At 40.2% G+C, this 27,774-nt stretch overlaps 1 protein-coding gene across 1 annotated transcript; it reads left to right on the top strand.

Annotated features, from left to right (window-relative positions):
- The first annotated feature begins 19,753 nt into the window (after positions 1 to 19,753).
- Positions 19,754 to 24,888, top strand: Rpn6 (regulatory particle non-ATPase 6). Its single transcript, XM_053785208.2, has 2 exons — positions 19,754 to 19,912; positions 22,828 to 24,888. The coding sequence occupies exons 1-2, from the start codon at positions 19,828 to 19,830 to the stop codon at positions 23,988 to 23,990; spliced, it is 1,248 nt and encodes a 415-aa protein (XP_053641183.1). The 5' UTR covers positions 19,754 to 19,827; the 3' UTR covers positions 23,991 to 24,888.
- Positions 24,889 to 27,774: the final 2,886 nt, after the last annotated feature.

The following is a 27,774-nucleotide window of genomic DNA, read 5'->3' as shown; positions in this document are numbered from 1 at the left end:
ATCATTATATGATTAGTTTTGCTGATGATATAATGATTCACACCACCGGATTCTCCAACACCCAAAACATTCTTAATCATGTACTAGCCTCGTGTCAGGACCTGGGGTTGATAATCTCTACTGATAAAACAAAGCTACTCAATAGGCGTCCTCGTCGACAGAGAGGCACAGTTCGTCAGATCCAGTTGCATGATGGGTCTCTTCTAGAATATGTAAGCAGATACAGGTATCTAGGCTTTGAGGTTCCACTACTTGGACCTGTTGTAACGAGACTTTGTCGTCAATACAAAGAAAGGCTGAGAGCACTTAGAGTTATGGCAGGGTTTCACCCCAGGTATGGTGCTAATGTTAAAATTGTGAAAATGATGTATCTTGCTTATATTAGATCATTGGTTGATTATGCTGCGCCACTACTTGCTCTTGTGTCTGACTGGAAGCTTGGAGGGCTGGAAAAACTGCAGAACTAAGCAATGAGGATCATTTTAGGATGCCCTGTCAGCATAGTTGCTGATCCCCTTACATGTGTTGTATAGCTTAGCCGAGTATCATAGTACCATCCATGTGTTTTATATAGATGATCCCTACTAGGCCTAGTGACTGTATGACGTCACGGGATGCGGCATGAGTGAGTGGGATGCACTACCTCACTCTTAGTCCACGCTTAGACCTACCAGGCAGCTACAGGCAGGCTGGGCCCTTTCCCTTACCACTGCCAAAATTTTAAATATGCAAAAAGAACTTGATATACCAAGCATCAGAGATCGTGTTACTGAAAGAAATATCCTAATTGGGGTTAATATGCTCAGGCAAGCCCATTCAAACCCTTGCTCAGAAGCCCCCAAACTTTCACTGGTGAACACCCCTCCAGATGGATCGAAGAAACTGGGACCGACCTCCGCATGAATCAGATACATGATCTATGTCAAGTAAGGCAACAGCAACACTTCTCCGCTCCATGGGATATTACCCCATTCAAAACTACCATTCCTCCATTTCCCCCCAAACTACTTCTTGAACCCAAACATGATGCCTTAAGCTGTATTGATAACTTAGTCACACAGCACACACTCTCACAGATTATTTACGTTGATGGTTCTGTTCACCAAACCACTGGTGCAGCTGGTAGTGCTGCTGTTGTCGTACAGAGTGATGGCTCTCTTAAAGAAATCGGAGCACGCATCAATAACTGGGCCTCTACCCTTCACACAGAACTGTTTGCCATACTCCTTGCACTGAAATGCATCCATGTATCTAAGATTGACACTTTAATTGTAACTGATTCTGTCATTCATAAATGTTCTCAGCTCATTAAGTATAAATTGTGGCATGCTTGTGTCAGAAGCCAGACACAAGTATGGTAAGATTGTGGACAGTGGAGTCAGAGTGCACATGCTTTGGATTCCATCTCACATTGGTCTTCAGATGCATGATAGAACTGATAAATTGGCTAAGCTGTATGCTTTCAAAGAGGGAGTAGATTACAATCTTGGCTTGTCAGTTAGCAGTTTGAGAACAATAATACGAAAAGAATTTCAACTGAATTTAATTGACTTAATACCCAGGGAGATTGACACCAGTCAGTCCATCTATCATCATGCCATCATGCAGGAGGAGCCACATGTCTATGGTGCATCCAACAAAATAAGCAGACTCTTGGATATCACTACCGCCCGGCTCCGGCTGGGTTACAAGTATCTTTGGCAGGTTAAATCACCACCACCAGATGTAGACCAAACGAAATGCAAACTTTGCCAGATGGACTATTGTCACACCCTGCGTCATTATATACTGGAGTACGATAAAATTAGTGAATTTAGAGACAACTCATTCAGAAATGTTCAAGATATGTCTAAGTATTTTATCCACAGTGGTGTATTACAGACCATTCTGGAAAAATACCCTGCTTTGCTCCATGTAAATAAAGCATTACCACCTGTGTGTGTGTGTGTGTGTGTTTACCTGGAGTTTACCTGGAGAGAGTTTCGGGGGTCAACGCCCCCGCGGCCCGGTCTGTGACCAGGCCTCCTGGTGGATCAGCGCCTGATCAACCAGGCTGTTGCTGCTGGCTGCACGCAAACCAACGTACGAGCCACAGCCCGGCTGATCAGGAACTGACTTTAGGTGCTTGTCCAGTGCCAGCTTGAAGACTGCCAGGGGTCTGTTGGTAATCCCCCCTTATGTGTGCTGGGAGGCAGTTGAACAGTCTCGGGCCCCTGACACTTATTGTATGGTCCCTTAACGTGCTAGTGACACCCCTGCTTTTCATTGGGGGGATGGTGCATCGTCTGCCAAGTCTTTTGCTTTCGTAGTGAGTGATTTTCGTGTGCAAGTTCGGTACTAGTCCCTCTAGGATTTTCCAGGTGTATATAATCATGTATCTCTCCCTCCTGCGTTCCAGGGAATACAGGTTTAGAAACCTCAAGCGCTCCCAGTAATTGAGGTGTTTTATCTCCGTTATGCGCGCCGTGAAAGTTCTCTGTACATTTTCTAGGTCGACAATTTCACCTGCCTTGAAAGGTGCTGTTAGAGTGCAGCAATATTCCAGCCTAGATAGAACAAGTGACCTGAAGAGTGTCATCATGGGCTTGGCCTCCCTAGTTTTGAAGGTTCTCATTATCCATCCTGTCATTTTTCTAGCAGATGCGATTGATACAATGTTATGGTCCTTGAAGGTGAGATCCTCCGACATGATCACTCCCAGGTCTTTGACGTTGGTGTTTCGCTCTATTTTGTGGCCAGAATTTGTTTTGTACTCTGATGAAGATTTAATTTCCTCATGTTTACCATATCTGAGTAATTGAAATTTCTCATCGTTGAACTTCATATTGTTTTCTGCAGCCCACTGAAAGATTTGGTTGATTTTGGTTGATTTTGGTTGATGTCCGTTGATGTGTGTGTGTGTGTGTGTGTGCATCTGTCTGTCTGTCTGTCTGTGTCTGTGTATGTGTGCTTGTGTATGTGTTTGCATGTTTATTTGTGTACTCATATATGTGTGAGTGCTTGTACTCTTGTATGTATACTCGTGTGTGTGTGTGTGTGTGTACTCACCTATTTGTGTGTGTGTTTGTGTGTGTGTGTGTGTGTGTGTGTGTGTGTGTGTGTGTGTGTGTGTGTGTGTGTGTGTGTGTGTGTGTGTGTGTGTGTGTGTGTGTGTGTACTCACCTATTTGTGGTTGCAGGGGTCGAGTCTTAGCTCCTGGCCCCGAGTGTGTGTGTGTGTGTGTGTGACTCAACAAACAATATTTGCACCAATAACTCATTACAGTTATGACCGGGTGTGGACGTGTGAATTGTTTATTACTCTATAATTTGTTCATGATTGTAGCCGTGTATAAACGTAAATCAGTAAATTTACTTACAGGATTCTTTACCTTTGTAACTTATGGGTTCAGCTATCAAAACTTTGGGGGCCCAGTCCCTGGACCCATTACGTACCTCTGTAATCTGTAAATACCTTTGTAACTTGTCATGATTGTGACCAGATCTACCTGGAGTTCATTACCTTTGTAACTTGCTCAGCTGTCAAAACTTTGGGGCCCAGTTCCTGGACCCATTATGTACCTCTAATATTTTGACTACCGCCCATAGGATGGGTATGGGGTGCATAATAAACATATTAAACTTAACTGTTGTGCACCACGAAGTCACTAAGAGCACAGCTGTCAGTGACGTTTCTACTCTCATTATCACAAAGTTGTGATTGTTTTTTGACGGATTAATGATAAAACCCATAAAACCAAACCATACCCCGGCCGGGATTGAACCCGCGGTCAGAGAGTCTCAAAACTCCAGCCCGTGTGTAACGTTGTGTACAAGTTTCTGCATTATTTCCTTCCTTCACAAGCAGCATTGTCGTCATATGACGTCATACATATATGTCAGCTGTATGTTGAGATTCGACATTTTAGATTTATTTATTTTTTTTTTTTTTGGCTATGTAGAATCCTATGTCGGGTAACGAGTTAAAGTAGTTAGTTTAATTATTGCTCTCCATTAAATTGTTCATAAATTTCAGGATCACTGCAGAAATTACAATTCTGTTGGATGAATATTCACTCTTCTAGTTGGGCAGCTGCGGAACCTAACTCGCAGCTGCGGAACCTAACTCACATTATATAATGCTGACTGCTTTATATATTTAATTAAAATAATTTTCTTCACATTAATACTGGACGGAGGAAAGTTACCAGTTATTGAGAGTTGGTGTTACTCTGCTTGTTTTTATTTTTATTTGTAAATTTTATTTTTTTTATTTTGTATTATGCTTGCTCATAAAAAAATATTTAGCATAATTAAGAATTGTGAAAGTATTCTGCTAAATTCACTGAATCTCAGATGGTACCGTTATATTTGGTGTGTATATTGGATAGCAGTATATATCCTTTCCTAAATCTAGGTTAAAATTTTCAGTCTGGTATTAATATTTAATTTATATTATGACATTAAAATAAGGGTCGGGTGTGAAAAGTGGGTCATAATAAGCGTGTATGCACCTCGAGAAGAGAGGAGTGTAGAGGAGAGAGAGAGAGATTTTGGGAGATGTTAAGTGAATGTATAGGAACCTTTGAACCAAGTGAGAGACTAATTGTGGTAGGAGATCTAAATGCTAAAGTGGGAGAAACATTTAGAGAGGGTGTGGTAGGTAAGTTTGGGGTACCAAGTGTAAATGATAATGGGAGCCCCTTGACTGAACTTTGTATAGAAAGGGGTTTAGTTATAGGTAATACGTATTTTAAGAAAAAGAGGATATATAAGTATACAAGATATGATGTAGGACGTAATGACAGTAGTTTGTTGGATTATGTATTGGTAGATAAAAGACTGTTGAGTAGACTTCAGGATGTACATGTTTATAGAGGGGCCACAGATATATCAGATCACTTTCTAGTTGTAGCTACAGTGAGAGTAAAAGGTAGATGGGATACAAGGAAAATAGAAGCAGCAAGTAAGAGAGCGGTGAAGGTTTATAAACTAAAAGAGGCGGCAGTTAGGGTAAGATATAAACAACTATTGGAAGATAGATGGGCTAGTGAGAGTATAGGCAATGGGGTCGAAGGTGTATGGGGTAGGTTGAAAAATGTAGTGTTAGAGTGTTCAGCAGAAGTTTGTGGTTGCAGGAAAGTGGGCAGGGGAGGGAAGAAGAGTAGGGGAGAAAAAGTTAGCATATGAGAGGTTTTTACAAAGTAGAAGTGATGCAAGAAGGGAAGAGTATATGGAGAGAAAAAGAGAGGTTAAGAGAGTGGTGAAGCAATGTAAAAAGAGAGCAAATGAGAGAGTGGGTGAGATGTTATCAACACATTTTGTTGAAAATAAGAAAAAGTTTTGGAGTGAGATTAATATGTTGAGGAAGCCTAAGGAACAAATGGATTTGACAGTTAAAAATAGGAGAGGAGAGTTATTAAATGGAGTTAGAGGTATCGGGAATAAGGAGGGAATATTTTGAGGAATTGTTAAATGTTGATGAAGATAGGGAAGCTGTGATTTCGTGTATAGGGCAAGGAGGAATAACATCTTGTAGGAGTGAAGGAAGAGCCAGTTGTGAGTGTGGGGGAAGTTCGTGAGGCAGTGGGTAGAATGAAAGGGGGAAAAGCAGCTGGGATTGATGGAATAAAGATAGAAATGTTAAAAGCAGGTGGGGATATAGTTTTGAAGTGGTTGGTGTTATTATTTAATAAATGTATGGTAAAGTACCTAGGGATTGGCAGAGAGCATACATAGTTCCATTGCATAAAGGCAAAGGGGATAAAAGAGAGTGCAAAAATTATAGGGGAATAAGTCTGTTGAGTATACCTGGTAAAGTGTATGGTACAGTTATTATTGAAAGAATTAAGAGTAAGACGGAGAGTAGGATAGCAGACGAACAAGTAGATTTAGGAAAGGTAGGGGGTGTATAGACCAAGCCACTCTTCATAGATCTAAACTTACTCCCTGTTCAGTACATCCACACATACTACTGTGCAATCTACCTCTACAGGACCTTAAATTCCAATATTAACCTTGGCCTAAAACGCTTTCTTGATAGTTGTGACAGAACCCACAGGCACAACACCAGACACAAACATCTCTATGACATTCCCCGTGTCCGACTAAACCTTTACAAAAATTCAATGTATGTCAAAGGCCCTAAAATCTGGAACGCCCTACCTGAAAATTCTAAAACTGCAGACACATTCATCACCTTCAAAACTACCATCAGAAAACATCTTAACTCCCTGATACACCCTGCCAACTAATTACACGAATACCACCTGGTGGTTCACACTTACACTCACTCACCCATTTGAAAAATAAACAGAAATATCAATCTCAATCTCAAAATAATGAATCTTAACTAGTCATAAGTTGGTCTGTGATACTCCAATACTGAAACTATGTATAGTGCCAAAACAAAAGCATTCACATTGCTAAACTCACAAACTAGTATTTAGTCACTTAGCCATAATACCAACTTACCTCATAATTTTGTAATATTTTAAACTTAAGATTTAATTTAAGTCTGCCCGAAATGCCTAGCCATGCTAGGTGTTCTTGTGGTACACTCTGTAATTATTGTTTTACTACATGCAAACCACACAATAACCAAATTCTGTAAACTCAGCACTGTAATCCTTATAGAGAATAAACTTTGAATTTGAATTTGAATTTGAAGTGTTCACAGTGAAACATATAGGTGAACAGTATTTAGATAAGGGTTTAGTTTAATATGTTTATTATGCACCTTATACCCATTCTGTAGTCAAAAGATTACAGAGGTACATAATGGGTCCAGGGACTGGAGAGGTTTTTGTGGCATTTATGGATTTGGAAAAGGCATATGGCAGGGTGGATAGAGGGGCAATGTGGCAGATGTTGCAGGTGTATGGTATAGGAGGTAGGTTACTGAAAGCAGTGAAGAGTTTTTGAAGATAGTGAGGCTCAGGTTAGAGTATGTAGGAGAGAGGGAGATTATTTCCCAGTAAAAGTAGGCCTTAGACAAGGATGTGTGATGTCACCGTGGTTGTTCAATATATTTATAGATGGGGTTGTAAGAGAAGTGAATGCTAGGTGCTTGTCCAGTGCCAGCTTGGAGACCCCTGGCAGTCTTCAAGCTGGCACTGGACAAGCACCTAAAGTCGGTACCTGACCAGCCGGGCTGTGGCTCGTACGTTGGTTTGCGTGCAGCCAGCAGTAACAGCCTGGTTGATCAGGCTCTGATCCACCAGGAGGCCTGGTCACAGACCGGGCCGCGGGGGCGTTGACCCACGGAACTCTCTCCAGGTAAACTCCAGGTAGAGTCATGGCAAGAGGTGTGGAGTTAAAAGATAAAGAATCAAACACAAAGTGGGAGTTGTCACAGTTGCTCTTTGCTGATGACACTGTGCTTTTGGGAGATTCTGAAGAGAGTTGCAGAGGTTGGTGGATGAATTTGGTAGGGTATGTAAAAGAAGAAAATTAAAAGTGAACATAGGAAAAAGTAAGGTGATGAGGATAACAAAAAGATTAGGTGACCAAAGACTGGATATCAGATTGGAGGGAGAGAGTATGGATGAGGTGAATGTATTCAGATATTTAGGAGTGGACGTGTCAGCAGATGGGTCTATAAAGGATGAGGTGAATCATAGAATTGATGAGGGGAAAAGGATGAGTGGTGCACTTAGGAGTCTGTGGAGGCAAAGAACTTTGTCCATGGAAGCAAAGAGGGGAATGTATGAGAGTATAGCTGTACCTACACTCTTGTATGGGTGTGAAGCATGGGTGATGAATGTTGCAACGAGGAGAAGGCTGGAGGCAGTGGAGATGTCATGTCTGAGGGCAGTGTGTGGTATGAATATAACACAGAGAATTCATAGTTTGGAAATTAGGAGAAGGTGTGGGATTACCAAAACTATTATCCAGAGGGCTGAGGAGGGGTTGTTGAGGTGGTTCGGACATGCAAAGAGAATGGAACAAAATAGAATGACTTCGAGAGTGCATAAATCTGTAGTGGAGGGAAGGCGGGGTAGGGGTAGGCCTAGGAAGGGTTGGAGGGAGGCGGTAAAGGAGGTTTTGTGTGCGAGGGGCTTGGACTTCCAGCAAGTATGCGTGAGCGTATTTGATAGGAGTGAATGGAGACAAATGGTTTTTAATATTTGACGTGCTGTTGGAGTTTGAGCAAAGTAACATTTATGAAGGGATTCAGGGAAAACGGCAGGCTGGACTTGAGTCCTGCAGATGGGAAGTACAGTGTCTGCACGCTGAAGGAGGGGTGTTAATGTTGCAGTTTTATAAGTCCAGGGCCGGATTACCGCATAGGCAAACTAGGCATTTGCCTAGGGCCCCGCGCATTTGGGGGCCCCACAGTCCAAGGGGTTCAGGGGCTCATCCAAGACTGCGCACATGGTGCAAGTGCAAAGGGGTCCCTACCAAAAAAGTTCAAGTGTTTGGAGAGTAAAATTGATTTTTAAAAATTAATCAAAACAAAAATAAATAATGAAATAAAAAATAAAAATAAATAAACTTAACCATAGATGGCAACACTCAACACGCCTTTGTTTACATCAGAACAGCTGTGTTTTCCCTTGTTGACCATTGAGTCTGATCTAATAAGAAATATTGATTTTCATAATATAATTGATGATTTTGCCAATATGAAATCCAGAAAAAAGTTTATTTAAGAAGTGCCTGTGAATGTAAACAATTCTTTACTTTCTTGAGTTTATGTGATTTGATAGTCTTATGCATGATGCAATGATAACAATAATGGTCAGTGATTTATAAAAGGAATAATAGTGCTGTAGTGGTTATGCTGAATATAAAAGGTACATGATGTCACTACTTTAATAGCCTAATCTAGTAATACTATGCTGTCTTGAGTTTATTCTCTTTAAAATGCATGATTTAACAAGATAGTTATAATGGCTGTTGGTAAATGGTTTTGGTTGTCTTGATGTACTTTCCCTATTAAATTTAATCTAAATAGCCAGAATGTATTTAATTAGACCTTAAACAGGCTCACACCGACCCCCCCACCCCCCACCCCCAAGCTGGAAGGGGTTGCTTCGCTTAACCGTAACTCAAAGGGGCCCCGCCAATCTGAATAGCCTAGGGCCCGGAGACTTCTTAATCTGGCCCTGTTTATAACTGTAGTGTAAAGCACCCCTCTGGCAAGACAGTGATGGAGTGAATAATGATAAAAGTTTTTCTTTTTCGGGCCACCCTGCCTTGGTGGGAATCGGCCGATGTGTTAATAAAAAAAATAATTTTAAGCATACCACAACCTAGAGCTTTAATTATCGAATTCAAAACGATTATTAGATCTGATATGTTAATTAAAAGTATAAAACTCCTGTCATATCTAAAGAACTTATGCAATAAAAATATAGACTAGTTAAATGTTTATTTACGTATGATTGATGAATAATAAGTTTGGCAAAAATTAGCACACTGAATTGAGGCTTATTTAGTTCAGATCTAAAAACTGAAATCTCAGCTCCGGTTTCCACTTGTAAAATTTGATATTCTACATGGCGTCAACTTCTCCAACGAAATACAAATACATTTATATGCATAGTCATATACATGTAATATTCACTCCAGTCCACATTGCTGCAACTGTCAGCTGACATACATGCTAAAAGGTACAATACAAATTAAAGAAGGTTAATATTCATTTGGATTTCTTAAATTTGATGTATTGGTGTTAGTCTTGTTTCTGTGTATATTATTATTATTATTATAATCAAAAAGAAGCGCTAAACCACAAGGGCTATACAGCGCTGCGTTTCTGTGTATAAAATATTGAAGATCAGATTAGCTTTCTGATAACTGGCTTAAAAGCTCAGCTTCTTAGCTAAATATCCCTTTTCTTTACATAATTAATTGCTTGCTGTTAAACGTTTATTATCATATTGTGGCAAATTTATTAACCATCGTCCACTCAAGATGGAATTTGTGTAGTATCTTAAACTTCATAATTAAAGTTAGAGACCATGTTTTAGAGCTTTATGACCTAACCTTTAAGGTTCGACGAGCTAAAAGAATATCTTGCTCCATTATTAGGAAAGGGAACATAAGACTCATCTACGGTGTCATATTATTGATATAAATAACAAGTTGATGAATAAGACACATTTCTAACACTTGGATATCTTTATTACCGAAATGTTTTCCCTGTACAACAGTTTCTTCAGTTGGAGACAGGTGAAAATAGCACAGGAAGCAATAGAAGTAGTCGGATACAGCTGAGAACAGTACAGGAAGCAGTACTGTTTTTACCTGTATCATGACGAGTGTAGAGGCAAGACTATGCGTCCTTTAACTGCTATTAAGAGGACCTAAAAAGTGACTTGAGTTGTAAATAATGCTCTTACCAGTATAATTTGTATCTTTCTCCGAGTAGTGTTGTAGATCATTGCTATAACTCATTAGTATTATATTACTAACACTCCCATTAATTTGTCCAAGTGGCGAAGTAACCACTGATTTCCTATTTTCCATACTTTTATTGTTAGCGTAATAAACAATTGTATTCTTTTGTATATTTGTTTATTATTTTCCCGAGTATAAGTAATGTATAATGGGGTGAAATCAGAAAGGGAACCAGTCACGAGTACTACTCCAGAAGGATCAGTTCTGGGCCCCTTATTGTTCATAATCTGCATTAATGACGTTGATGAAGAAATAAAGTGTCATGAGTAAATTCGCTTATGCCAAAAAGGGATCGATAAACAAATTAAGAGAAAGATACTAATGATCTTCAGAATAATATAGACAAGCTAATGTTGTGGTCACAAAGATGGTAGATAAAGTCCAATGTGGAAAAGCGCAGTCCCGATTTTCACAAATGAAAGTAACCCTAAAACTTATATAAAAGAAATGACATGAATCTTGATCACACACAATGCGTAAAGGACTTGGGAGTTATAATGAGCAGAAAATCTGAAGCCAAGACAGAAGTGCCTAAGCATACATAATAAGTCTAACAGACTGCTTGGCTTTATATCCAGAAATACAAGCAACAGGAGTCCAAAAATTATTCTTCAGCTCTACAGTTTATTAGTAAGTAATCATATGGATTATAAGGTGCAATTCTAGTCATATTATAGAGTATGCCAGATGACTGTGAAACAAAAACCTGTAACTGTTTTGCATGATGGTAGGATTGCTGGTTTCTTTTTCTGTCTCATAAACACGCTAGATAACAGGGATATCTTGCTACTCCTACTTACACTTTGGTCACACTTCACAGACACGCACATGCATATATATATATACATACATCTAGGTTTTTTCTCCTTTTTCTAAATAGCTCTTGTTCTTCTTTATTTCTTCTATTGTCCATGGGGAAGTGGAAAAGAATCTTTCCTCCGCAAGCCATGCGTGTCGTATGAGGCGACTAAAATGCCGGGAGCAATGGGCTAGTAACCCCTTCTCCTGTAGACATTTACTAAAAAAGAGAAGAAGAAAAACTTTATAAAACTGGGATGCTTAAATGTGCGTGGATGTAGTGCGGATGACAAGAAACAGATGATTGCTGATGTTATGAATGAAAAGAAGTTGGATGTCCTGGCCCTAAGCGAAACAAAGCTGAAGGGGGTAGGAGAGTTTCAGTGGGGGGAAATAAATGGGATTAAATCTGGAGTATCTGAGAGAGTTAGAGCAAAGGAAGGGGTAGCAGTAATGTTAAATGATCAGTTATGAAAGGAGAAAAGAGAATATGAATGTGTAAATTCAAGAATTATGTGGATTAAAGTAAAGGTTGGATGCGAGAAGTGGGTCATAATAAGCGTGTATGCACGTGGAGAAGAGAGGAATGCAGAGGAGAGAGAGAGATTTTGGGAGATGTTAAGTGAATGTATAGGAGCCTTTGAACTGAGAGAGTAATTGTGGTAGGGGACCTGAATGCTAAAGTAGGAGAAACTTTTACAGAGGGTGTGGTATGTAAGTTTGGGGTGCCAGGTGTAAATGATAATGGGAGCCCTTTGATTGAACTTTGTATAGAAAGGGGTTTAGTTATAGGTAATACATATTTTAAGAAAAAGAGGATAAATAAGTATACAAGATATGATGTAGGGCGAAATGACAGTAGTTTGTTGGATTATGTATTGGTAGATAAAAGACTGTTGAGTAGACTTCAGGATGTACATGTTTATAGAGGGGCCACAGATATATCAGATCACTTTCTAGTTGTAGCTACACTGAGAGTAAAAGGTAGATGGGATACAAGGAGAATAGAAGCATCAGGGAAGAGAGAGGTGAAGGTTTATAAACTAAAAGAGGAGGCAGTTAGGGTAAGATATAAACAGCTATTGGAGGATAGATGGGCTAATGAGAGCATAGGCAATGGGGTCGAAGAGGAATGGGGTAGGTTTAAAAATGTAGTGTTAGAATGTTCAGCAGAAGTTTGTGGTTACAGGAAAGTGGGTGCAGGAGGGAAGAGGAGCGATTGGTGGAATGATGTAAAGAGAGTAGTAAGGGAGAAAAAGTTAGCATATGAGAAGTTTTTACAAAGTAGAAGTGATGCAAGGAGGGAAGAGTATATGGAGAAGAAGAGAGAGGTTAAGAGAATGGTGAAGCAATGTAAAAAGAGAGCAAATGAGAGAGTGGGTGAGATGTTATCAACAAATTTTGTTGAAAATAAGAAAAAGTTTTGAAGTGAGATTAACAAGTTAAGAAAGCCTAGAGAACAAATGGATTTGTCAGTTAAAAATAGGAGAGGAGAGTTATTAAATGGAGAGTTAGAGGTATTGGGAAGATGGAGGGAATATTTTGAGGAATTGTTAAATGTTGATGAAGATAGGGAAGCTGTGATTTCGTGTATAGGGCAAGGAGGAATAACATCTTGTAGGAGTGAGGAAGAGCCAGTTGTGAGTGTGGGGGAAGTTCGTGAGGCAGTAGGTAATATGAAAGGGGGTAAGGCAGCCGGGATTGATGGGATAAAGATAGAAATGTTAAAAGCAGGTGGGGATATAGTTTTGGAGTGGTTGGTGCAATTATTTAATAAATGTATGGAAGAGGGTAAGGTACCTAGGGATTGGCAGAGAGCATGCATAGTTCCTTTGTATAAAGGCAAAGGGGATAAAAGAGAGTGCAAAAATTATAGGGGGATAAGTCTGTTGAGTATACCTGGTAAAGTGTATGGTAGAGTTATAATTGAAAGAATTAAGAGTAAGACGGAAAATAGGATAGCAGATGAACAAGGAGGCTTTAGGAAAGGTAGGGGGCGTGTGGACCAGGTGTTTACAGTGAAACATATAAGTAAACAGTATTTAGATAAGGCTAAAGAGGTCTTTGTGGCATTTATGGATTTGGAAAAGGCGTATGACAGGGTGGATAGGGGGGCAATGTGGCAGATGTTGCAAGTGTATGGTGTAGGAGGTAGGTTACTGAAAGCAGTGAAGAGTTTTTACTAGGATAGTGAGGCTCAAGTTAGAGTATGTAGGAAAGAGGGAAATTTTTTCCCAGTAAAAGTAGGCCTTAAACAAGGATGTGTGATGTCACCGTGGTTGTTTAATATATTTATAGATGGGGTTGTAAGAGAAGTAAATGCGAGGGTCTTGGCAAGAGGCGTGGAGTTAAAAGATAAAGAATCACACACAAAGTGGGAGTTGTCACAGCTGCTCTTTGCTGATGACACTGTGCTCTTGGGAGATTCTGAAGAGAAGTTGCAGAGATTGGTGGATGAATTTGGTAGGGTGTGCAAAAGAAGAAAATTAATGGTGAATACAGGAAAGAGTAAGGTTATGAGGATAACAAAAAGATTAGGTGATGAAAGATTGAATATCAGATTGGAGGGAGAGAGTATGGAGGAGGTGAACATATTCAGATATTTGGGAGTGGACGTGTCAACGGATGGGTCTATGAAAGATGAGGTGAATCATAGAATTGATGAGGGAAAAAGAGTGAGTGGTGCACTTAGGAGTCTGTGGAGACAAAGAACTTTGTCCTTGGAGGCAAAGAGGGGAATGTATGAGAGTATAGTTTTACCAACGCTCTTATATGGGTGTGAAGCGTGGGTGATGAATGTTGCAGCGAGGAGAAGGCTGGAGGCAGTGGAGATGTCATGTCTGAGGGCAATGTGTGGTGTGAATATAATGCAGAGAATTCGTAGTTTGGAAGTTAGGAGGAGGTGCGGGATTACCAAAACTGTTGTCCACAGGGCTGAGGAAGGGTTGTTGAGGTGGTTCGGACATGTAGAGAGAATGGAGCGAAACAGAATGACTTCAAGAGTGTATCAGTCTGTAGTGGAAGGAAGGCGGGGTAGGGGTCGGCCTAGGAAAGGTTGGAGGGAGGGGGTAAAGGAGGTTTTGTGTGTGAGGGGCTTGGACTTCCAGCAGGCATGCGTGAGCGTGTTTGATAGGAGTGAATGGAGACAAATGGTTTTTAATACTTGACGTGCTGTTGGAGTGTGAGCAAAGTAACATTTATGAAGGGATTCAGGGAAACCGGCAGGCCGGACTTGAGTCCTGGAGATGGGAAGTACAGTGCCTGCACTCTGAAGGAGGGGTGTTAATGTTGCAGTTTAAAAACTGTAGTGTAAAGCACCCTTCTGGCAAGACAGTGATGGAGTGAATGATGGTGAAAGTTTTTCTTTTTCGGGCCACCCTGCCTTGGTGGGAATCGGCCAGTGTGATAATAAAAAATAATAATGTACAACAAATGGGCGTCTTTAAGGTGAGACGTTTCTCCTGCGCATAAGGCTCTTATCATTCTTAATACAGAGGCATGAGGATGGAGCAAGTAGTTAGACGGTATGGTTTACCTGGAGTTTACCTGGAGAGAGTTCCGGGGGTCAACGCCCACGCGGCCCGGTCTGTGACCAGGCCTCCTGGTGGATCAGAGCCTGATCAACCAGGCTGTTGCTGCTGGCTGCACGCAAACCAACGTACGAGCCACAGCCAGGCTGATCCGGAACTGACTTTAGGTGCTTGTCCAGTGCCAGCTTGAAGACTGCCAGGGGTCTCTTGGTAATCCCCCTTATGTGTGCTGGGAGGCAGTTAAACAGTCTCGGGCCCCTGACACTTATTGTATGGTCTCTTAATGTGCTAGTGACACCCCTGCTTTTCATTGGGGGGATGGTGTATCGTCTGCCAAGTCTTTTGCTTTCGTAGTGAGTGATTTTCGTGTGCAAGTTCGGTACTAGTCCCTCTAGGATTTTCCAGGTGTATATAATCATGTATCTCTCCCTCCTGCGTTCCAGGGAATACAGGTTTAGGAACCTCAAGCGCTCCCAATAATTGAGGTGTTTTATCTCCGTTATGCGCGCCGTGAAAGTTCTCTGTACATTTTCTAGGTCGGCAATTTCACCTGCCTTGAAAGGTGCTGTTAGTGTGCAGCAATATTCCAGCCTAGATAGAGCAAGTGACCTGAAGAGTGTCATCATGGGCTTGGCCTCCCTAGTTTTGAAGGTTCTCATTATCCATCCTGTCATTTTTCTAGTAGATGCGATTGATACAATGTTATGGTCCTTGAAGGTGAGATCCTCCGACATGATCACTCCCAGGTCTTTGACGTTGGTGTTTCGCTCTATTTTGTGGCCAGAATTTGTTTTGTACTCTGATGAAGATTTAATTTCCTCATGTTTACCATATCTGAGTAATTGAAATTTCTCATCGTTGAACTTCATATTGTTTTCTGCAGCCCACTGAAAGATTTGGTTGATGTCTGCCTGGAGCTTTGCAGTGTCTGCAATGGAAGACACTGTCATGCAGATTCGGGTGTCATCTGCAAAGGAAGACACGGTGCTGTGGCTGACATCCTTGTCTATGTCGGATATAAGGATGAGGTACAAGATGGGAGCGAGTACTGTGCCTTGTGGAACAGAGCTTTTCACCGTAGCTGCCTCGGACTTTACTCTGTTGACGACTACTCTCTGTGTTCTGTTAGTGAGGAAATTATAGATCCATCGACCGACTTTTCCTGTTATTCCTTTAGCACGCATTTTGTGCGCTATTACGCCATGGTCACACTTGTCGAAGGCTTTTGCAAAGTCTGTATATATTACATCTGCATTCTTTTTGTCTTCTAGTGCATTTAGGACCTTGTCGTAGTGGTCCAATAGTTGAGACAGACAGGAGCGACCTGTTCTAAACCCATGTTGCCCTGGGTTGTGTAACTGATGGGTTTCTAGATGGGTGGTGATCTTGCTTCTTAGGACCCTTTCAAAGATTTTTATGATATGGGATGTTAGTGCTATTGGTCTGTAGTTCTTTGCTGTTGCTTTACTGCCCCCTTTGTGGAGTGGGACTATGTCTGTTGTTTTTAGTAACTGTGGGACGACCCCCGTGTCCATGCTCCCTCTCCATAGGATGGAAAAGGCTCGTGATAGGGGCTTCTTGCAGTTCTTGATGAACACAGAGTTCCATGAGTCTGGCCCTGGGGCAGAGTGCATGGGCATGTCATTTATCGCCTGTTCGAAGTCATTTGGCGTCAGGATAACATCGGATAGGCTTGTGTTAATCAAATTTTGTGGCTCTCTCATAAAAAATTCATTTTGATCTTCGACTCTCAGTCTGGTTAGCGGCTTGCTAAAAACTGAGTCATATTGGGACTTGAGTAGCTCACTCATTTCCTTGCTGTCATCTGTGTAGGACCCATCTTGTTTAAGTAGGGGCCCAATACTGGACGTTGTTCTCGATTTTGATTTGGCAAAGGAGAAGAAATACTTTGGGTTTCTTTCGATTTCATTTATGGCTTTTAGTTCTTCCCGCGATTCCTGACTCCTAAAGGATTCTTTTAGCTTAAGTTCGATGCTTGCTATGGTCGCACTTGTCGAAGGCTTTTGCAAAAAAACTGTATATATTACATCTGCATTCTTTTTGTCTTCTAGTGCATTTAGGACCTTGTCGTAGAGTAAAGTTAAGTTCATTTCTTTGTAAAGGTTACAATGTGTAATTACAATTTTGATTTGATAATTACCAAGATGGCCACTATCATGCCGAAGCATTTCGAGCGGGAATGGATTGTTTGGAGAAAGACCTGCCTAGTGTGAGCCAGTAGACGTGCGGAAGTGCGTGGCCCAGTGGCCTGGTGGATAAAGTTCTCGCTTCACACACAGAGGGCCTGGGTTCGGTTCCTGGCGGGTGAAAACATTTCGAAGCATTTCCTTTCACCTATTGTCCTGTTCACCTAGCAGCGGGTGTTATTCGACTGATGTGGGTCGCATCCTGGGGGGACAAGATTGTGAGGACCCCAATGGAAATAAGTTTGACAGTCCTCGGTGGCGCACTGACTTCCTTTGGGTATCCTGGGTGGCTAACCCTCCGGAGTTAAAAATCCGAACGAAATCTTATGTTCTTACGTAAACCACTAACAGCGCAAGTGGCAAACTTCTAGGAGGCTGCCATAGTGAAGAGCTCTGTTCCACAAGGCACAGTACTCGCCCCCATCTTATTCCTTATCCTCATATCAGACATAAACAGAGATATACACCACAGCACCGTATCAGCCTTTGCGGATGATACTAGGATCTGCATGAGGCTGTCATCTGCTGAGGACGCGGTTAACCTCCAAGAAGATATAAACAAAGTTTTCCAGTGGGCAACGGTAAACAATATGATGTTCAATGAGGACAAATTCCAACTACTCCGTTATGGAAAACTGGAGGAGATAATAACTAGAACAGAGTATACTACTGACTCCGGCCATACAATAGAGCGGAAAAATAATGTAAGGGACCTGGGAGTAGTAATGTCTGAGGATCTCACTTTCAAGGATCACAACAGTGCCACGATCGCACGTGCAAAGAAAATGATAGGATGGATAATGAGAACTTTCAAAACGAGAGATGCCAAGCCCATGATGATCCTTTTCAAATCACTTGTTCTCTCTAGGCTGGAATACTGCTGTACATTAACATCTCCATACAAAGCAGGTGAAATCGCAGATCTAGAGAGTGTACAGAGATCCTTTACTGCACGTATAAGTTCTGTCAAGCACCTTAACTACTGGGAACGCTTGAAAGCACTTGACTTGTACTCGTTGGAACGCAGGAGGGAGAGATATATCATAATCTACACTTGGAAAATCTTGGAAGGAATGGTCCCAAATCTGCACACAGAAATCACTCCCTACGAAAGTAAAAGACTGGGCAGGCGATGCAAAATGCCGCCAATAAAAAGTAGGGGCGCCATTGGTACACTAAGAGAAAACACCATAAGTGTCCGGGGCCCAAAACTGTTCAACAGCCTCCCATCAAGCATTAGGGGAATTGCCAATAAACCCCTGGCTGCCTTCAAGAGAGAGCTGGACAGATACCTAAAGTCAGTGCCGGATCAGCCGGGCTGTGGCTCGTACGTCGGACTGCGTGCGGCCAGCAGTAACAGCCTAGTTGATCAGGCCCTGATCCATCGGGAGGCCTGGTCGTGGACCGGGCCGCGGGGGCGTTGATCCCCGGAATAACCTCCAGGTAACCTAGAAACCCTGGACCTGCCAGACTTCATGAATAAGACACGTGTACAACAATCATGTATCTTTACTGACGACACGTTTAACCTGCGCAGCAGGCTTGTTTATATGAAGCCTGTGCGATTGGGCAACAGTATGGTATCTTGGTACAGACGATGTCTGCATCTCTACTGCTAACCACTGTGTATCATGACCTACTTCCACTAGTGGGCCCCAATGGAAATAAATCACTTTGACTTTTTTGGGACATCCTAGGTAATCTACACATATGCTGCTATGTATTATTATGTAACTGTATTTATGTGTACCTGTACCTGAATAAACTTACTTATTCACTTGCGACGTCATCTCCAGCTGCTACACCTTCCGGGTCCAGAATATAAGTCTCTAGCTTCATGTTTAGGTCAAGAGAATAATAACCTTAATTTTTAAAGGAGTGGACCGTAAGCTAGCGGAAGTTCTCGATCAGATGAGCAAAAGCTCCAGTGGCGGGTCATCATATTCAAAGTTTATTCTCTATAAGGATTACAATGCTGAGTTTACAGAATTTGGTTATTGTGTGGTTTACATGTAGTAAAATAATGATTACAGAGTGTACCACTAGAACTAGAATGGCTAGGCATTTCGGGAAACACTTGTCCTGTTTCTTGACAAATCATACCTAGCCTAATCCTTTAGACTAAGAGATTAACCATCGTCAAGGCTGAAGGAACTATCACATCTCTACTTGTAACATCTCCAGCATTTTAATCACCTCTATATTCTACTAATGAAGCCTGAAGGCGAAACTTTTCGCTAGTAAAGGTACCTAAGTGCTTCGCATGTGTCTTACACATTAACTTGTAGGTACTGTGTACCACTGACTGTTTAAGATACTCTGTGGGCTACTCAAAACCATTAAACTTAATGTTATACCCAGAGCAATCACTTCAGGAACAAAGCTTGGTGACCAAGCTGTCTCAAGACTTCATGGGAAACGTTTTCCCTCGACAAAGGTTACCATTCTGCCACAGCATCTTTTTATTAGTTCGTCAACATGTTTTTCAACCTTAGTCCCAAATTAATGTATTACATGGGTTTAAGATGCTGATTAAACGCGTTACAGAGCTACAACTGAATTATTTCACAACTATTGACCTGTAATTTATTTTATGCACATTATACAACAATGTGAAAGGATGCACCATGTTGGTCTATAAATAGCACTATTATAAAGATATTCCACTCCCCGCCATAGCAAATCTCTAGTCATGTCGCTCGTATTTTGAACAAAGGAACTGAGGCAATTCTGTACTCAGATATTCATTCACACAATTCACGGAAAAAGAGTACAGTATATTTTATATTATAAGGTATACTGTGATATCGAATTTACATGGAATACATGTATTTTTGGGATTATAAATGAGAGGCGGGAGTGAGGCGCTTGTCTCTGTGCTGATGTTTGAACAGTTACGTCAAAGCAATGGCAGCTGCTACCCTCGTTGAAAGGGCTCCGGCGATTTCCCTGTCTAAAATGGAAATAGATGCCTCCACCTTGAATAATATAGGTAAGTAGGACAGGTGATAGCATGGGGAAGCCCAGGAGCTGGATGCTGACCGAGGAATTAGCGTTAATGATGGGTATTGATATATGTTTATGTTTGCGCCTCTTTACTTTGCTGATTCATTCTCCAGCTCCTGCTGAGTTAGTGTGCGAGATGTAATGAGTAATTCTGGTATTATCTGCTTGTTTTCCAATTGGTAATTATATAGGGAAAGTTAATGGGTGAAGCGTAGTGGGAATAAGTTTTAATTCATGGTCCTATTACCAGCTGGTGAGATAGTGGGAAATGTTTCCTATGGTCAATGTCGTGTCCTAAATTTTTTGTTTGTAAACGCTAGGCAGAAACTTGCTTTAAATTTACCGTATTTAGTCCTTCCATTAATTATGGAGAATGATTTAATATTCTCAGAATATTTTATGGCTATTGAAAGATTCCTGTAAAGGCATGAGAATTAGGTTTTAGAAGTAACTTCACACAAAATTTGCAAATTATTTAGATCTCTCTGATGTAGTAATTTACAAATTATAACTTGACTGAAAACCTTTGTCTGTGGTGCAGTGTATTTTTTTTTTATATAAAGTCAGCTTATTGAATATTACCAGAAATAGCAGATATGTAAATTAACCCCAATCCTCCCCATCTTTTACCTATGGGTTTATTGCTTTTTATGATTGTAATATTCCTTAAAAAGCATTTAGAGAAAATTTTTGATTAAATTTCTATTCTTATATTTATAAGCATGATGTAGCTAAAAATTTCAAACGTCAGAAAACTCCATCAATAAGTAACTGTTACAGTAATAATAATAACAGTAATAATATATAAATCTATTCATTGTGATTTTTCAGAGGGATAGACTTTGCATGAAAGTGCAGGGGCATTGATCCCTGAAATGCTCTCCAGGTATACTCCAGGTATCATTGTGCTAAAAACTGTCTTGTGAAATGGGAGAATGTTCTTTTTATGAGCCAAACCTAACTCTTGTAATCATTTGCTGAAGAGGGCCTCAGAGGCTGAACTATATAGCCCCTTACTTCTTTTTTCAATTTTTCTATAGGCAAGTTTCTCCATTTCTGTGTACAGTATCTTGCTACTTTGGTGTCTGGGTTATTGAAACTGAGACTGTTATTTTTCTCTATCTCAAAACTAGTAATCTTTCATGATATTCATATGGTGCCATTAAAATGTCATTTTAACCCCACTGTATGCATAGCATAAGGTCATAATTTTGAGCAAGTTGAAGAATTGCAAATATAGGTTAATACAAGAATACTGCAGTAGTCCTACCAGTCCATATAAAAACAAATCCCATCTACTACAGCTAGTTTATTTATGCATGTGCCTTTTCATTTTTTTTTTAACTACAAACTAGGTGACTGCTTATTAGAATGTTCAGCTCTCAACTGAAAGGACCCAGGTTTGATTCCGTGTGTGTTGAAATAAATGAGAAAGTGTCCATGCACTTGCTATCCATGTTTAGTAATAAATAGGTACCTAGTAGTTGGTTGGTTGTTGTGGGTTTACTCCTGGGGAAAAAGACAAAGTCCCCAATTGAAATAGGACACTGCTTGACATTCTTAAGGGTTAATTCAAAGTTTTCTTGATTCATTGATGCTACTCAGCAACTTGTTCCACTCCCTTACATTCACCTTTTTTCTTTTTTTTCCAAACCTGTTTATCTTTCTTAATCTTAAACTTAATTTCTCCATTGTTAAATCAATTGCAAATGTTATCTTCATTTTAATATTTTCAGCACCCTGTCTATATCCTCTGCTTATTTCATTCATATAGTTTTACACTTTAGTCATGTTGCACCCCCTTCCCCCTTCACTTCATGTTGGAGATTTCCCAAGAGTCTATAGACATAGAGTCCTACATTTTCTTTCGTTTAAATGGTGGATATTTCCTTGTTCTTGAAATTTGAATCTGAAATACAGTAAACTACTAAGAATTTTTTGTTTTTATCAGTTAAATAAACTTTACTGATAAAAGAGACAGGATTCTGGTAGCTGTCATATCACCTGGGGAAGAATTTTATTGTTTTTATGATGTAAAGTATTTCTCGAGGCCCAATCTGAGATAGGCCTCTATGTAGGATTGTGGATATAAGATGGCTCTCTGGAAAGTCACTCTTGCGATTTGCATGGTAGAAATGAGATATAGTGAAGGAGCTATGATTTAATGGAACTGTCAGTGCTTGAACATATGGATGTTCACCTATATGTGGCCACTGAAGGTGATTGTGGTTAATAGAGATGAGATTGTTTTACCGTGATCCTAACAATAATGGACTATTCTGTAACCATCATACTTTGTTCGTTGTTTCTGAAGTAGTTTACCCAGCAGATTTTATTCCATATTTCTAAAATCAGTTATATTGATTTTGATAAAGTGAGAGTTATACAGTAATTGGAATATTTCTTTTCCTCTTCCCCTCTCCTCCCCCATGATGTTTATGGATGCTTAGATAATGGACTACTCTCCTGATTTCCATGCCATTTTTACATTTTTGGCAAACCCTGCCATGAATATAGATAATATTAAACCATTGGCAGTTTCTGGTGTACACATGATCAATCAGCTTGGTTCTAATGAATCAAGAGAGTATTGTAGAGTAGATGTCACTGGATGAATAAGTCATCTTGTGTTACACAGTTTACTTCTATAATTTTGAGAGCTTTAGAAGTTTTCAGGATCTTAAGTGGTATTATGAGTAAGTAAATCAGTATGCACAAATTTCACAATTTTCCACTGCCATCCATTCACTTAACATGACCTAAAAGCAGTTGTTCATACCGAGCAGTGAATAAAGGTATTGTAACAGATACGTCTCATTAATGGTTAATTCTCTAAAATATAGCTTAAACTAAGGGACAGTAGTGGTTTACTGTTTTGCTAACAAAGTAATTCCTTTACAGACTCTGAGGAGGAAGATGATGTGGCAACAAGAGAGGCAGGAATCATGTCACTGGCTGAGCAGTACAAGAAAGCAGGGCAGGCCCACCAGTTGGCTCAGCTTATCAAGGACACTCGACCTTTTCTTTCCCAGATCTCCAAAGCCAAAGCTGCCAAGCTAGTGAGGACGATGGTAGATATGTTCCTTGACATGGAAGCTACAACAGGTTTAGAAGTCGAAGTGTGCAGGGACAATATTGAATGGTCAAAAATTGAGCGGCGTACCTTCCTACGACAGTCATTAGAAGCCAGATTGGTGGCTCTTTTTTATGACACACAGCAGTACACAGATGCCCTTGCTTTAGGTTCTCAGCTCTTAAAAGAACTGAAAAAATTAGATGACAAGAACCTTCTGGTAGAAGTACAGTTATGGGAAAGTAAAACATATCATGCATTGGGTAACTTGCCTAAAGCCCGTGCTGCCTTAACTTCAGCACGTACAACTGCAAATGCTCTATATTGTCCCCCAAAGCTTCAAGCTGCTCTCGATCTGCAATCTGGCATTCTTCATGCTGCAGAAGAAAAAGATTTTAAGACCGCTTTTTCATATTATTACGAAGCATTTGAAGGATACGATAGTATTGACAGCCCAAAGGCACTTACTGCATTAAAATACATGTTGCTATCAAAAATCATGCTCCAGTGTCCAGAGGATGTCCACAACATTGTAAGTGGGAAGTTGGCATTGCGGCACAGTGGAAGTCACGTGGATGCAATGAAAGGCATTGCTTCGGCAAGCAGTAAGCGGTCTTTGGCTGACTTTAAAACAACACTTAATAAGTATAAGGATGAACTGGAAGGAGACATGATTGTGAAAGCTCATTTAAACACACTATATGATAATATGTTAGAGCAGAATTTGTGCAGAATCATCGAGCCATACAGTAAGGTACAGGTAGCTTATGTTAGTGAAACCATAGGTTTACAACAGGATGCTGTTGAGCGTAAACTCTCTCAGATGATTTTAGATTCAAAATTGACTGGTATTCTTGATCAGGGTGCTGGAGTATTGATTGTTTGGGACCCTGTTACCAAGGATAAAACTTATGAGCATGCTCTTGATACCATTAAGGCAATGGAGAAAGTTGTAGACGTTTTGTACCAGAAGGCAAAGAAATTAACGTAAAAAACAGCAAACTTAGCTTTGCAGTTTCGCTATATAGGGTTAGGGGCTGGTTTTCATTTCTGGAATATGATCCCATACTGTATCTGTGTATTGTATGTCATTCATGCTGTTCCTTGCAGGAATGTTGCAACTGTACAGACAGGACCCTAAGGATTTTTTTTTGTGCGAATGTGTGTGTGTGTGTGTGTGATACAAAACCAGGAATGAGAGTTGATTAGTGATGTTCACTTATGCTACATTGACCCCCACTGTTGTGTATATATAAACTTATCATTAAGTGGGGAAGTAGCAGGTTGTGGCTTGTCACTTTGGTGAGGATAGTTTAAGTATACTGCTGTTTTCTCTACTATCATTTGAGAGGAAAAATGCTGTTGTGTTATTTGCTCTCTTGTGAAAAGGGCAGTTTTTTATATGTTTGATAATAAATAAGGAGCACTGTCAATAAAATACTGTACTACAATCTATAAATTTGCATACTGTATTTTGAATCAAAATTATATTCTGCCAAATCTTATTTTTTAAAGAATATTCATTGTTAATCTTTAATGTCTCCTATTCTTTTTACCAGAGGTTGAATATTCCTACAGTCACCCAAACCAGCATTGTACTGTACAATATTAAACAAATTTATCTTTGTGCTTGTAATTCATTAACAGGCATGTACTTGTAAGTAGCATCAAAATCTAAAGTGCTGTGTTAATTGTGCCCTAGAGATATTACATTACTAACCCATAAAGCAAAGATGTATTTCTTTGCTTTGTTGTGCAGTATCAGTAATGACCATGGTAGGGATAAGGATAGCCACTATATAGGGACTATTTTTAAGTCCTTGTTATAACCAGCTTACCACCAAGATTTAACTTTGAGATATTTTATAAAATAAAAAAATGTATCTTCATTTGAATTTGATTTTACCTCTGTACTTAGTCTTACCTTTAGTTATATATACATTTACTTTTCTGTTTCTTATAGGTCTGACCCTTACAGTTTTAGCACTCAGATTGATTCTATTGCTATTATTCTTAATAGTTCTTAATTCTGAAATACTATACAATATTTCCTTTCCAACATAGGGAAGATAATCCCCAGACTCTCAGTAGGTATGGTCCTTATTCTTCATCCTAGTGCTATTGATTCATCTCTTAAGTGAATTTGTCATATTTATAGTTTTGTGCCATATTTATATTTTTTGGCTATTGCTAATGTGACCCTTCCATGTTTAGCACTTAGTTTTGATTATAATAATTTTATAAAATGAAAGTGGTTATATCAATTTGACAAATAGCTTGGTCATTTAGAGAGGATGGTGCAAAATAGGTTGACTTGGAGGGTGTATAAATCTCTAGTGGAGGGGAGGAGGGGTAAAGATCATTGTAGGAAAGGATGGTGGGAGAGGGTAAAAGAGGTTTTGTGTGCAAGGGCCAGGACATGCAGCAGGCATGTTTGAGCGGTGCGTTGAGGTATGTGTGGAGACAAAAAACGTTATCTATGGAGGCAAAGAAGGGAATGTATAAAAGTATAGTAGTACCAACACTTACATGGGTGTGAAGCTTGGGTTGTGAATGCAGCAGCGAGGAGGTGGTTGGAGGCAGTGGAGATATCCTGTCTAAGGGCAATGTGTGGTGTAAATATTATGCAGAAAATTCGGAGTGTAGAAATTAGGAGAAGGTGTGGAGTTAATAAAAGTATTAGCCAGAGGGCTGAAGAGGGATTGTTGAGGTGGTTTGGTCATTTAGAGGGAATGGATCAAAGTAGAATGACATGGAGAACATTTAAATCTGTAGGGGAAGGACGGCGGGGTAGGGGTCGTCCTCGAAAAGGTTGGAAGGGGTAAGGGAGGTTTTGTGGGCGAGGGGCTTGGACTTACAGCAGGCGTGCGTAAGCATGTTCGATAGGAGTGAATGGAGACGAATGGTATTTGGGACCTGACGATCTGTTGGCTTGTGAGCACGGTAATATTTAGTGAAGGGATTCAGGGAAACCGGTTATTTTTATATAGCCGGACTTGAGTCCTGGAAATGGGAAGTACAATGCCTGCACTCTAAAGGAGGGGTTCGGGATATTAGCAGTTTGGAGGGATATGTTGTGTATCTTTATACATATATGCTTCTAAGCTGTTGTGTTCTGAGCACCTCTGCAAAAACAGTGATTATGTGTGAGCAAGGTAAAAGAGTTGAATGATGATGAAAGTATTTTCTTTTTGGGGATTTTCTTTATTTTTGGGTTACCCTGCTTCGGTGGGAGGCGGCCGACTTGTTAAAAAAAAAAAATCAAGTCGGCCATCTCCCACCTAGGCAGGGTGACCCAAAAAGAAAGAAAATCCCCAAAATGAAAATACTTCCATCAGCATTCAACACTTTCACCTCACTCATACATAATCACTGTTTTTGCAGAGGTGCCCAGATACACCAGTTTAGAAGCATATATAAAGATACAATATAAAAAGTGACCTGAAATAATTACAATATCAGGGCCCCAATTATATATATACTGTCCTATTACACATCCCACCAAACTGCCAATATCCCAAACCCCTCCTTTAAAGTGCAGGCATTGTACTTCCCATTTCCAGAACTCAAGTTTGGCTACATAAAAATAACTGGTTTCCCTGAATCCTTTCACTAAATATCACCCTGCTCACACTCCAACAGCTCGTTAGGTCCCAAAAACCATTTGTCTCCATTCACTCCTATCTAACACACTCGTGCATGTTTGCTGGAAGTCCAAGCCCCTTGCCCACAAAACTTCCTTTACCCCCTCCCTCCAACTTTTTCAAAGACGACCCCTACCCCGCCTTCCTTTCCCTACAGATTTGTACACTCTCCATGTCATTCTACTTTGATCCATTCTCTCTAAATGATCAAACCACCTCAACAACCCCTCTTCAGCCCTCTGACTAATACTTTTATTAACTCCACACTACTAATTTCCACACTTCAGAGTCTCTGCATAATATTTACACCACGCATTACCCTTAGACAGGACATCTCCACTGCCTTCAACCGCCTCCTCGCTGCAGCATTTAAAACCCAAGCTTCACACCCATATAAGAGTGCTGGTACCACTATACTTTCACACATTCCCTTCTTTGTCTTCATTGATAACGTTTTTTGCCTCCACATATACCTCAATGCACCACTCGCCATTTTTCCCTCATCAGTTCTATGGTTAATGTCATCCTTCATAAACCCATCTGCTGACACATCAACTCCCAAATATCCGAAAACATTCACTTCTTCCATACTCCTCCTCTCTAATGTGATATCCAATTTTTCTTTATCTAAATCATTTGATACCCTCATCACCTTACTCTTATCTATGCTCACTTTCAACTTTCTACCTTTACACACACACTCCCAAACTTGTCCACTAACCTTTGCAACTTTTCTTTAGAATCACCCATAAGCACAGTATCATCAGCAAAAAGTAACTGTGTCAACTCCCATTTTGTATTTGATTCCCCATAATTTAATCCCACCCCTCTCCCCAACACCCTAGCATTTACTTCTTCTACAACCCCATCTGTAAATATATTAAACAACTATGGTGACATTACACCCAAACCTGAGCCTCACTATCCTCATAAAAACTTTTTACAGCATTTAGTAACTTACTACCTATTCCATATACTTGCAATATCTACCACATTGCTTCCCTATCCACTCGTATGCCTTTTCTAATTCCATTTGCAATGAAAACTTCCCTACCTTTATCTAAATACTGTTCACATATATGCTTCAATGTAAATACTTGATCTACACATCCCCTACCCACTCTAAAGCCT

The sequence above is a fragment of the Cherax quadricarinatus genome, chromosome 45 (genome assembly GCF_038502225.1).
Source record: "Cherax quadricarinatus isolate ZL_2023a chromosome 45, ASM3850222v1, whole genome shotgun sequence".
In the NCBI taxonomy this organism is placed as follows: domain Eukaryota; kingdom Metazoa; phylum Arthropoda; class Malacostraca; order Decapoda; family Parastacidae; genus Cherax; species Cherax quadricarinatus.
The sequence above is the reverse complement of the archived record's forward strand: the minus strand, read 5'-3'. Positions and strand labels throughout refer to the sequence as shown.